This window comes from Talpa europaea (assembly GCF_964194135.1).
Source record: "Talpa europaea genome assembly, chromosome: 1".
Lineage (NCBI taxonomy): Eukaryota > Metazoa > Chordata > Mammalia > Eulipotyphla > Talpidae > Talpa > Talpa europaea.
The window spans coordinates 75,334,530-75,346,741 of NC_140073.1; the positions used below are offsets into that span (position 1 = coordinate 75,334,530).

General features: G+C 33.8%; 1 protein-coding gene across 5 annotated transcripts in view; it reads right to left on the minus strand.

The window, feature by feature from the left end:
• Positions 1 to 12,212, minus strand: part of DPP10 (dipeptidyl peptidase like 10) — a gene marked incomplete at both ends in the record, with an annotated part of 1,271,390 nt that overhangs the window by 26,023 nt on the left and 1,233,155 nt on the right. For all 5 annotated transcript variants that reach the window (XM_084246025.1, XM_084246024.1, XM_084246023.1 and 2 more), the window contains 2 exons: positions 9,981 to 10,050; positions 10,157 to 10,255. In XM_084246025.1, coding sequence (XP_084102151.1) covers positions 9,981 to 10,050; positions 10,157 to 10,255 — 169 coding nt within the window. The remainder of the gene's footprint in view (positions 1 to 9,980; positions 10,051 to 10,156; positions 10,256 to 12,212) is intronic.

Genomic DNA, 12,212 nt, shown 5'->3' on the forward strand with positions numbered 1-12,212 from the left:
AGCAGTATACTGAAAAGGATTTAGCAGATGGGTGCACTGACTGCTGGCTCAAGTCAATCCAGTCTCTCTTCTCTTGTTTCCAAAGAAATACATATACATGCAGCATCCAAACAAGAGTCCTATCCTCTACACCTTTCTAGATTACAGAACTTGTGACATAGCCATTAAGTTTTTTGGGAAGCTTTTTTCACCCATTTTTTTATATTAAAAACCTTCTCTATTAATTTTGTGTTTTATTTTTATTAATCAATTTGAAGTTCTGAACTGGGAGGGTGGTTTGCATTAATAAGATGGAATTTATTTTCCCCTCCTCCTAATTTTCTCATTTCTTCCCTTCTCCTCCTATATCTTATAAAATAGCCGTCCACTTCTCAGGGTCAATTTCTGTTTACGAAAGGCACTCTTTCTTGTCTTGAAGAGAATTCATTTCTATTTGGTTCTTTGGTTTCTCTCAAATAGAAGCCAGAGATTATTTCCTTAGCATGATACAAAAACTGCAATGAAAAAATGCAGAATCCAGTTCTTTACATTAAGTTATTTATACTGTAGTAGAAAGCTGCTACATATAAAAAAAAAAAAGAAAGAAAAAAAGAAAAGCTTATCAGAATATAAGTTGAAGTACTGAACAGCATAGATATTAATGATCCAGATATAAAATTCAAGAATGGACTGTTAGTATTATCCACACAAAATTAACCTCGGGATAAACATATTAGCACATGAAAATATCTAAAAACCAACAGAATAGGGCCACAGGGACGCCTTGCAGACAAAATAGTGGAAACTGGGAGGAAGCTCCAATCTTCTAATGATCTCTGCTGTCAAAATCTTGCTACATTAATTATTATACACTGGGCAATTTCCATTTGGGGTAATTTCTTTGTTTTTTTTTTTTAAAGATTTATTTATACAAGCACTGGGTACAGTCAGAAGCGCGGGAGGGTGAGAGAATTCACCAGAGCCAGAGCGGGGAGCAGAGCAGGCAGAAGGACCGAAGCACACTGCTGAGGGGAGCAGCGGGAGGCAGGAGAGGTCTGCGAGCCATGTGGGACCCTCCTCTGGTGGCCGGGGAGCAACCGGGGATCGAACCGGTGCTGCAGAGGCTGCGGGCAGCTTTGCAACTCAGAGCTCAACTGCTGCGCCACGGGGGAGGCCCTTGGGGTAATTTCTAACAGAGTAAGGGAGTAGAAAGGGAAGGGAGTTTTGTGATTTTTATTTTTAGTTACTGGAAATGGAAATATTATTACAGAGTTAGACCAGCACTTGAGCTACTCCTTTGCCTTTTTGAGAGGGTCACCTATAAATCACTCATAGTCAGGAGAAAATTCAGCATATGTTTAGACAGATTAAAAACAGGAGACTCTGTCTCATTGTGTTGTGTGTGTGTGTGCGCACACATATGGCATATAAATTCATACAGCAGGTCTGCCTAAATTTTTAATGGAGAATAACCTATATGCTGACTTTAGAAACATTACTATACTGAAGGAAATTAGTACTAATTATGTATATCTTTAAAAAGAATAAAAGAAGCAGGGGAAATCTCAACAATCATATTTCTTCATTTTCTCAGGGAAAATACTATTCATCATGGTAATTTAGTGAGTGTAAAATCGAGTATGTAATATGTGGTAAGATTTACATAAGGGATTGTGATGGGTAAGTTATACCAGAATGGACACTAACCATACACAAACTTTGAACCTGCATTTTCCTGGGTGGGGATTTGTTCACCTCCAATAATATATAGTGGTTATACAAGAACTTTATTTTAAAAAACTATATTATCTTTTTTTATGTTTCTACAAGTAAATTTATCAATTGCACTAGCAAATTTTAATCTGTTTACTTTGTTGTGCCTATTAAATAAGAATAACAATGAAAGTGATAACTATGGGTAAATGTTATTATCAGAACCATTTTGCAGTTTAATAAACTGAGAAACACTGAGCTAAAGCAACTGTAAATCAAGGATGAATAAATAAATTTTCTCTTTGAGACAACATAATGATAATAGTTGACCCCAGCAAAATATTAATTTGCTACCTTTGCCATTTCAACAATTCTATTCTGAAACAAAAGAAAATTGGGTTTCTTAGCCAGAATATGACTAATAATTTAATCCATATGAAACTATCATATTGTTCATGTAAACCATTCATATCTCAGATCTGCAGTAGCAGAGAAGAGCTCAAATATATAAATATGTATGTCATAGAAGCAATTTTATGTATTTATATATATGCACATAAATCTGTAAATTTAAAGAAATCATCAAAGATAATGCATTATATACACATTTGTTTCAAAGTTAGAATTTACATTCTTATGCCATTTTCTCAATACATTAACTTTGACTTTGTACAATTTAAAATAGTACTAAGAAAATCAAGCTGGCAATTATGATGCATATCTACGGATTGTGAAAGAACAAGGTCCAATTTGTTCAAGAAAAATATGAAAAGAAATAATCCCCTTCTCTATTTCCATTACCTAGATTAAATGCCATGTCTTATCTTTTCTTAATCATTTCCTGTGTATTACAATGTGGATACATTTCCCATCCACTTAAATGAGAATGTTTAACAGGAGAAAAATCAGAAAGTTAAAATTTAATCTTCGACCCTCATTATATGGCAAAGCAATAATAATCACTCTTTGAGATGAGTACTAGCTATCTCTCTCATCTATATCAAACATATTCATATGTTATATTTACTAGTAACTAAGAGTGAAGTGGGTATGTATCTTGTATGAACAAATTAAGGATCAAATAATGTTAGAGAGACTTTGAAATATATCTGTCTCTATTTTTGGGAAACAAAATATCTCACAAAAGTCTGAGTCCACTGAATAAATACAGTGTAAACACTTCCCATAAACTGAACATTTTGATCGGAATTCAGAATTTTACGAACTAGTCTGGGCAAGAATTTGATCTCTCATATGGGAATCTAGGAACTTAACAATTCCCATAAGCGCTATTTTATACCAAAGCATTAGCCTTTCACTAGTGAAAAATATCTCATTCTAGAAAGTATTGTAAACTGTTAAGTGAGAAGAACAAAAGGTTATTTTAAAAATAATGGTAGAGAAGTCTCTATTATTTCCAGTGAGCATTTTTGATCATTTGCCAATAATAATTATCACACTATAACTAAGTAGGCAGACAATATTGCAGAGTAGAAAGAACAGTGTTTTTGATCCAAAAAATAAATTAGTAAAACTTGAGTTCAAATGCTTATTTTGCTTTCCACATGATTTTGGAAGTAATATAGAGGGCATATTTTAGATGTGGTTTCCTTGTGTTAAAATGGGGCTAATGCTTATCTTGCTTGGCTTCTCTAAGAATTGAAGGTGGTGTTTATACCACCTCCAATAATGCCATTTATACAGTAAACACTTAATAAGTGGTAGCTATTATTATAGCCAATCATTTTTAAGAAAATAAGTCCAATAATCAAATGTAAAAAAAAATGACATGAACATCAACCATTATTTAGCAACATTGAGAAAGATTGTAAGAGAAATGTGAGACTCAACTCACATTTTTCTGAGTAGGAAACTAAATTGATTCATCTAAAACTCTGAATTTAAGCACATTATAAATTCTAAAATCATTTGTTTCTCCATCTTGACTTTAATTCAGGATCGATTGCTTTGCTTATTCATCTATTCATGGATTCATATATTCATTCATTCATTCAATATTTACTAACCACAAATAATGTTTCATCCAAAGATTTCATAGTTTAATAGTAGAGATAGCAAAACAAATATTGTAATCTAGTGTGGTTACATGCTATAACAACATCATATATAGAATTATATGAAAATATATCTTGTAGCATTAATATTTTTCCAGTTGGAAAAGGAAACTAAAAATACTGGAAGATCATGTAAAAAGTTACAGAGGCGAGACTAAGAAGTTGGTACTTTCCTGAATAGAGTAATTTTTAAATATCTACAGACTGAGTCTCTACTAGGGGATGAATAAAGCTAAATGAATATGGACAGTAGAGAAACAGGTAAAGAGTTTTGTAGGATGTTCTAGGAATGTGGCTTTTTAATAAAGAATGTGAGAATCTTAGCCAGCAGAACCACATCCAGAATGAACTAAAAGAGAAAGAATACAGTTGAAAATAAACTAGAGAGAAAATAGAACAATAAAGAACAGAAAGTACATCTAGACAACAGGGTGGCAGATTACAATAAATATAAAGCTCTAAATGTAATGTCCTGATATGGGGCATGAAGAAGAAGAATGCAGAATTTCGTATACCATCACAGAGCAAGACAAGGCACTATGGTCTAATTGACATGCTATTCAAAATTTTAAACAATATCCATGGTGTTTGTGGAAAGCAAATAATATATGAAAAAAGGGTATGTTGGGCCTCCCCGGTGGCGCAGCGGTTGAGCGCTGGGTTGCAAAGCTGCCCACAGCCTCTGCAGCGCCAGTTTGATCCCCAGCTGCTCCCCGGCCACCAGAGGAGGGTCCCACATGGCTCGCAGACCTCTCCTGCCTCCCGCTGCTCCCCTCAGCAGTGTGCTTCAGTCCTTCTGCCTGCTCTGCTCCCCGCTCTGGCTCTGGTGAATTCTCTTACCCTCCCGTGCTTCTGACTATACCCAGTGCTTGTATAAATGAATAAAATAAATGAATAAATAAATCTTTAAAACAAAAGGGTATGGTATCTTGATTGTTGGAGATGAGTATTAATTTCACTCACTATGAATGTATCAATCAAATACATTCTAATATTTAAGAGAATAGGTATATAGAAAATAGTTGACAAATAGTTTACTTCCATCACACATCGATTGAATGTTGAAAATATCTAGATAGCAATTAATATTCTCTCCATTTAGAATGACTTAATAGGAAAATTGTAATAATTACCATGTTCATTTGTTTCTAGACATCATCCGTTTATATACTCAATACACATCTGTGGAATAACTCTTATTATGAGAATTAGTTGCTCTGAGGAATACACAAATAAATTAGGTATCATTTAATTTATAGAATGAATAAAATAGATTTTAACATTTTTATTTTGTTAAAGTGCTGAAATATTGCAGAAATCATTCTGTAAATCATTGCTCTAAATACTAGCTTGCAGACATCAAAACATTGGTTCAATATCTAGTGGGAGTCAGAAATTCCCTAAATAACATATGAAAGTATCCTCAAAAAAATAGGATAAAGTGGAAAATCACACTGTGAGCTATATGGTTCAAGATACATTGGAGCTGTTTGGACAGAATGCTATCTCGGTAAGAGGAGGCATAGATTTGGGATTATAATAGGATATATTGATGGACTGATAAGAGGGTGAAAGAAAGCTTCAGGAGGATAAGGATCACCATGAATTCATTAGGATTTTAAGGAAGAGAGAACTCAAGGGAGAGAGAACAATGTCAAAGGAGGCATTGGAAATTAATATAGCTCACTGAATAGTCAGTGACTCCCTAGGTAAGACCTTTTCAAGTGTGGCATTGATAAGTTGAACATGAAATAACAGAAAGTAGGAAGAGATGATAGTTCCTTGGCACTGAATGTAATCCCCTATCTCTACACTGTTTCTTTTATGGAGACAACAAACAAATAAAAAAACATCTCATCTTTTACAATAGCACATTCATCTGGATTGCTTCCTATCATGGTCTAGGTATTTGTATTCATCTATCAAATAATCACCTATCAGTCTTGCACCACTAAGAGGACTGCAGGTTAGTCAGTGATTTTCCTATATGTCTACTAGGCATTTGACCATATACTTCACAAATCAAAAACACTATAGTGTATTTTAAGATACTTATAAACTTTATATTACACAACCATTAACACAGCTTCTTGCATGCAAAATCAATATGGCAGAGGGTGTTGTACTAAATTACTTACACATGAGAAGAAAATAAGTATAACATGAACAGTAACAATTCAAGGTAGTAAATGCTTTGTACCTATAGTATAGGTACAAAGATGAAAATAGACATTTAGATCATTGAAGACTCCCTATAAAGTTAAACAATTAGGCATCCAGAAAGAAAATAGGAAGAGTATGAAAGAAAAAGGGGGTCATGACCTTATGGAGACCATTAAAGATTGAGGTCACTGAGATATATTTGTAGTGGCAATGCTTCTCAGATTTTCCATTATAGTAAGCTAATCTGTTACCAATGGTTCAAGTGTACATTCACTGAAATTAGACTTGGGGTTTCAGAAAATATTTCTATAGAAGGTTCTCATGATTTGTCCAGTGGCAATAGGAGCATTTCTTCTGAGGTTTCATAATGAAGAGTTAGCAGAAGGGGGATTCCGAACTGCCAGAAGCCACTTTCTTCAAGGACAAACTACCTTCCAGATACTCAGGTATCTGCTGCAGCCAGTCTCATGTAGTGATAGAATTTCCTAGATACAAAACCATCTGTCTAGGTGAAGAGATAGTTCATAGTCTGTAAATCATCTCTTAGCCACATTTATAGTCTACTCATTATTCCTCATAATTGCCCTTTTAGGAAAAGAAAATTCTATCAGTAAGTCATAGCTTACATGGTTTTGTAAGTCATAGTCTATAAAACTTCTGAGAATTTAACTCTGAAAACAAGAGCTTGGATAAAATAAATATGTAGTATATTCAACATGTAAAAATGAATAAAATAAATTAATAGTAATTTTCATTCTTTTATCAATTAAAAACATGCAAAGAAAATTCTGAGTCTGACCGTATTATTTTGTTTTAGAATGAATGTTTATTAAATAACTACTAACACCAAATTATAGACATACTGAAAATTTAAATATGAAACTACTACTAATAATGATGAAGATGGTTATAATTTTAAAAACAAAGAGCTGAAGTTTTTAATACCAAATGCTACGGTGAATGTCTGTATCAATTATCCATATTTTTATTTCCAATATCTTTATAAGGAAACAGAAGTTTAGAAAAATTAATCAATGTATTAGAAAATCTTTAAGCTGAGATGTACATACAGGCTTACTTAACTCTTTAATTTTTTTGAATTTATTTACATCACTGTTCATTTTTAAACAATAGTTGCTTCCCCCCACCCCCTCAGGTGTAGTCCCCACAGACTTCCCTTCACCAAGGCACCTGTGCACCATTACCTCAGTCCCCTGTGCTCCTCCCTCCCTCTAATCCCTCTCCCTCCTCCTCCCCTGCAGGATGTCTCTGATTTATAATTGTTTTTGCTTTGTTGTGCTTTGTACTGTTATTATTTTTTTACACTGATGTCTTATTTGTTCCCCTATATTCCTGCTATAAGTGAAACCATCCAATATTTTTCTTTCTCCTTCTGGGTTATTTCACTGAGCATAATTCCTTCTAGTTCCATCCACTTTGCTGTGAATGGCATGAGTTTATCTTTTTTGATTGCTGAATAATATTCCATTGTGTTTATATGCCACATCTTTTTTACTTAAATTCTGAGTCAGAGTTACTGAGGTTTTACCATCCAGCCTCTATAAAGACCTGACTAATCCTTTTGAACAAGAGAAACTGAGTTCTGTGTTACTCCTTATATTTCCCTTTGAATTAAAAATCACCCAGACCAAAGCAAAAATCTGATGCCAGGACAAGCCTTAAGAGAGAAAAATCTGTAATTTTCAACAGAGGAAGTCTGTAATTTTTATCTTCTTTTCCCCCAAAGTGTGCTACTTCTCTGGAGACAGTTTTCCACATATCCATCTGGACATGCGAGTCATACTTCAAGGAAGGATGCCAAGTAGAGTGTATTTCCCTAAGGCCCCTTATACTTCAGTGAATAAAAAGAAAATCTCTTCCAGTTTTGGACTGAGACAGAAAGTGAGGTATGGCGTCGAGAATTTGTTTTCCTTTTTTGTCTCATTTTAAAACTTCAAATATTTTCTCAATAAATATCATACATGCAATAAAAATCATACACGCAATTCAAATTCAAATAAAAATTGACAGAAGACAAAAAAGAGACAGAAAAAGTCAAGATAAGAAAGTATATGAACTCCCTCAAGAAGACATCAAGACAGTTCAGAACCTTCTGGTTCTTAGAGAGAAAGGAGAAAGGTCTCTGAGTATGAGAAACTAAGTGAGGTTGAGGCATTAGAAATAGTAAATTCGAGAAGAAAAAGAAAAAAGTATAACATTGCCTGTACTTTTTGTCTTGTTAAAGTAAATTGACAAATTGCTTCTCTACATTAAAATATCTAAATAAAATCAATGTAAACTATGTTAAAATAAATTATAATCACAATAATTATAAGAATCATATGTGCTAGACACTTACTATGTTGTATTGCATTTGATCTAAAAAACAGTCTCAAAGCATAAGCTGTATTGCAATGCTCATTTTGTATTTGGAGAAACTGAATCTTACAAGAGGTTAAGTAATTTGCTACACAGCTACTAAATGGTAAAACTGGAATTGGAAGCCAAGTAATTTGATTCCACAGCCTGAATAATGTCACTCTACATTCAGTAGTTACAAGTAATGTTATTTTTATTTCTATTATTGCTACTATTAAAAAAAGTAACAATGGCCCAAAATGTTGTTACTCATGTCAGGTGAGTAACTCCTAATATCTAACCTAAGTATCAATAGTTTCATTCTCTCTCAAAGTGGAAATTTAAACTAGTTAATCTGAAATTTTTATCTGGTCAGCACTTAGTGAGGTGACCTGAGGGCAGGTACCCTTTCCTAAAATAATTTTTCTTTTCTTTTGATAATAATCTTTTCCCACCCATTTTGACTATAGAATCCTCCCATTTTTTGTGTAACTCCTTCCAGAGCCTCTCTACTTGCTAGATGGGATGCGGCCTAATTTCTGAGGTATTTAATACAACCAATTAGATCTCTAAATTTATTTGGATCAATTTTTTTTTTGTTACTACTAGGTTCTGATGTAATTCTAGATAATTTTAAGCATTTTCAGCAATATGCAAGCTGAGTTCTTAATAAGGAAAATAACTGATAGTTCTCAGGAATTCAATGGCACATCAATATCTAGGTAGGTGTCCGTTCGATGTTAAGAGCCCTGTGCCTGTACAGCAACAACAGTCTCACAAAAATTAGGAATGAATTCAATTCCCAAGTCAATACCAAGTTGGGGAAACTTAAGGGTCAGGTTTTCTGAACACGAGATTGCTTCCTGCCGACAATTAATCCAAGAAGGAAAAGGGACAGGAGTGATATAAATAGTACCGATAGCTTCAGCAGTGGAGATAAATGTTTCCTCAATGCTGACTACATAACTAATAAACAGTAAACATAGGGCTTACCTGCAACAACACAGATATATGTTAAGGACTTTATGCCAAGTGAAATAAACCAGTCACATTAGGACAAAAACTTCATGATTCCACTTAAAAGAGGCATTCAAAATGATCAAATTCACAGAAACAGAGAGTAGAAAGTTGGATGCCAGGGTCTGAGGGAGGGAGAGTTGCTATTCAGTAGGTATAAAACTCCAGGCATGCAAGATGATTCAAGTTTTACAGATCTGCTGCAACACTGCTCATTCTTAACAATACTCTATTATTCAATTAAAATTTTGTTTAAATAACTGATTCCATGTTATGTGCTCTTACCTTTATAAATATAGCATAACTTTCATCTAACAAAGGTATCCAAAAGAAAGAGAATTATATGACAATATCATTTATGGGGGGAGAGAGAGAGAGAATAGGGCTTGAGTAATTGCTAAGCAGACATCCACACACCATACTCTTCGTATCATTATTCCCAGTGGTAACATCAAGTTCTATTTAGGATGCAAGAAGCACAAAAAAACTACATATTTTTCCTTATTAATAGTGGTGATGTCCTTGAGTAACTCACACAACTGACAGATATCCTGGTTAACTACACACATAGGACTTCTGTGTGTGTGGTTTTAATCACTCTGCTGTCATGTGAGGCATAAGAAAAATTATAAAATCCTTAGATTCCTTTATTTCAAAAACAAATAAAATACTTACATTATTAACAGAAGAGCATACTGGTTTCGGTCCGTAAAATCTTTGGGAAAGGACAACTGTAAAGGAAGTTCTTTTAAAGAAAGAGCAAAATATTAAAGATGGAGAGTCATTTACATGTGAAACTACAGATGCAGAGAAAGTTGTTCTCAAATAAGATAGCATGCACAAAACTTTACCATAGTCGTCAATATGAAGCATTTTAATTTCTGACTTTAATATCTTCTTCTTGAGGATAGCTTCCTTCCGCATAGAATTATTTTCCAATACAAAATATTCTATAAATCAAAAAGGGGAGTGTAAATCACTAACTTCTAGGTATTGATCAAGAATCAGCACAACACAATAAATAATTCAAAATCTGTTACCATTTGGAGCTAAGCACTGATAAAACTCTCATTTATCTCATGAATTACTGCAACCATTTTCAAGCTTCCTTATTCAAGTGAAATTTTCTCCACTTGCCCCTAGACTTGGAATTAGCATATGCACTTTCATGCAAATCTCATCACATAACTATCCTTCTTAATAATATTTACAAGAATACAAAATTGGGGTCTCCCTGGGGGTGCGACGCGTTGAGCGCAGAGCTGTGAAGCTGTCCACAGCCTCCACAGTGCCGGTTCGATTCCCGGCCAGCCAGGGAGGTTCCTACATGGTGCGGCAGACCTCTCCTGTCTCGCCCGCTGTTCCCCTCAGCAGTGTCTTAGTCTGTCTTCCTGTTTTGCTCCCTGCTCTGACTTGTGAATCCTCTCATCCTCCCGCACCTCTGACTATACCCCAGTTCTTATATAAATAAATAAATCTTAAAAAAAAATTATCTACCACCCAATTAAGATGAAAGTCACAATGTCTGAAGTCTAATACAATATAACAGGCATGCAAGAAATCAGGAAAATGTCTCTCAAGATGAGAAATCTAGTCAATAGAAATAACCCAAAATGACACAGATGATATAATGAATAGTCAATGACATGAAAACAGAGATTATAACTATATTCCATGTTTTCAATAGAACAAAAAATGAGGCAATTAAAGAGAATGATGTTAATTGAAGAGAACCAAGTAAAATGGGAAGATCACAAGGGACTGTGGTGATGGTGCATGGGTGAATTGGTGGTGGGAATTCTATGGGGACTACACCGGGACTACACCTGAGAAAAGAAAGCAAACATTGTAAAAAAAAAAAAAAAAAGAACAATGATGTAAAAATAAATATAAATAAATAAATCATTAAAAAGAAACCTGAAAAGTAAGATCAAGGAAAACAACCATATTTAAGATGAAAAGTACTGGGTGGAATTCCGAGCATATTAGATGCTTATAAAGAAAACATCAATGGATTTGAAAACATAAAATAGATAATATTAAAATGAAACAAAAAGAAAACTGATAAAACATAAAGGGTACATCAGTATCTAGGTAAAATTTTGATTGATATTACATTAAATGTATAGATTTAATGAAGAAATTTAAATGCTAAAATAGTTATCTAACCCATAATATGTGTGTGTGTATGTGTGGGTGGGTGTCCATTGGAGTCTTCAATTTCTCCAAGCAATGTTTGTTTTTATTTTTAGGGAACTTGCAATTTTTATTAGACTTTTTTGGTCTCTTTTATGATTTCAGAGTTATTTTAAACATGATTTATAACTACTTTTGAATTTTCTATTGTACCATAGTTTATAAAATAGTTGGTTTTTCCATATTGACTGTACCTCTAACCATGATAAAGTCCCTCACTTCTAATAGATTTGTGGGTGTGTATAGATTTCATAGAGTATTGTTGATTTGTTCCTTGTTTTATTTACAAGTATGACTTGCAAATAAGCACAATTTCCTACTTAGATTCCCTTTTTTTTGTTCCATTTCACAAGCTAAATCCTCTAATACAAAGTTGTAGAGAAGATGCGAGCTCTGACATTCTTTACTTTTCCCCAGTCTTGTCATTCAACAGTAAGTTTGTTAGTTGAAGTTGTTGAAGTATTTTTGTAAATTCCAAATCAATTTGGTTAATACTGGCCTTATATTTTTCTAAGGAAGTTTATGGAAGGCTGGTATTCATCTATTAAATGTGGCATACAATGCACCAGTGGAGCTAACTGGAATGGGACTTCTCTAAACAGGAAGAATGTTGTGAATTAAACTTGTTAGTAGATAATGGGATATTTATATATTATCTTTCTTTTTGTTTGGATGTTAGGCATGTTATGTCTTTACTCTCTAGCTTATATG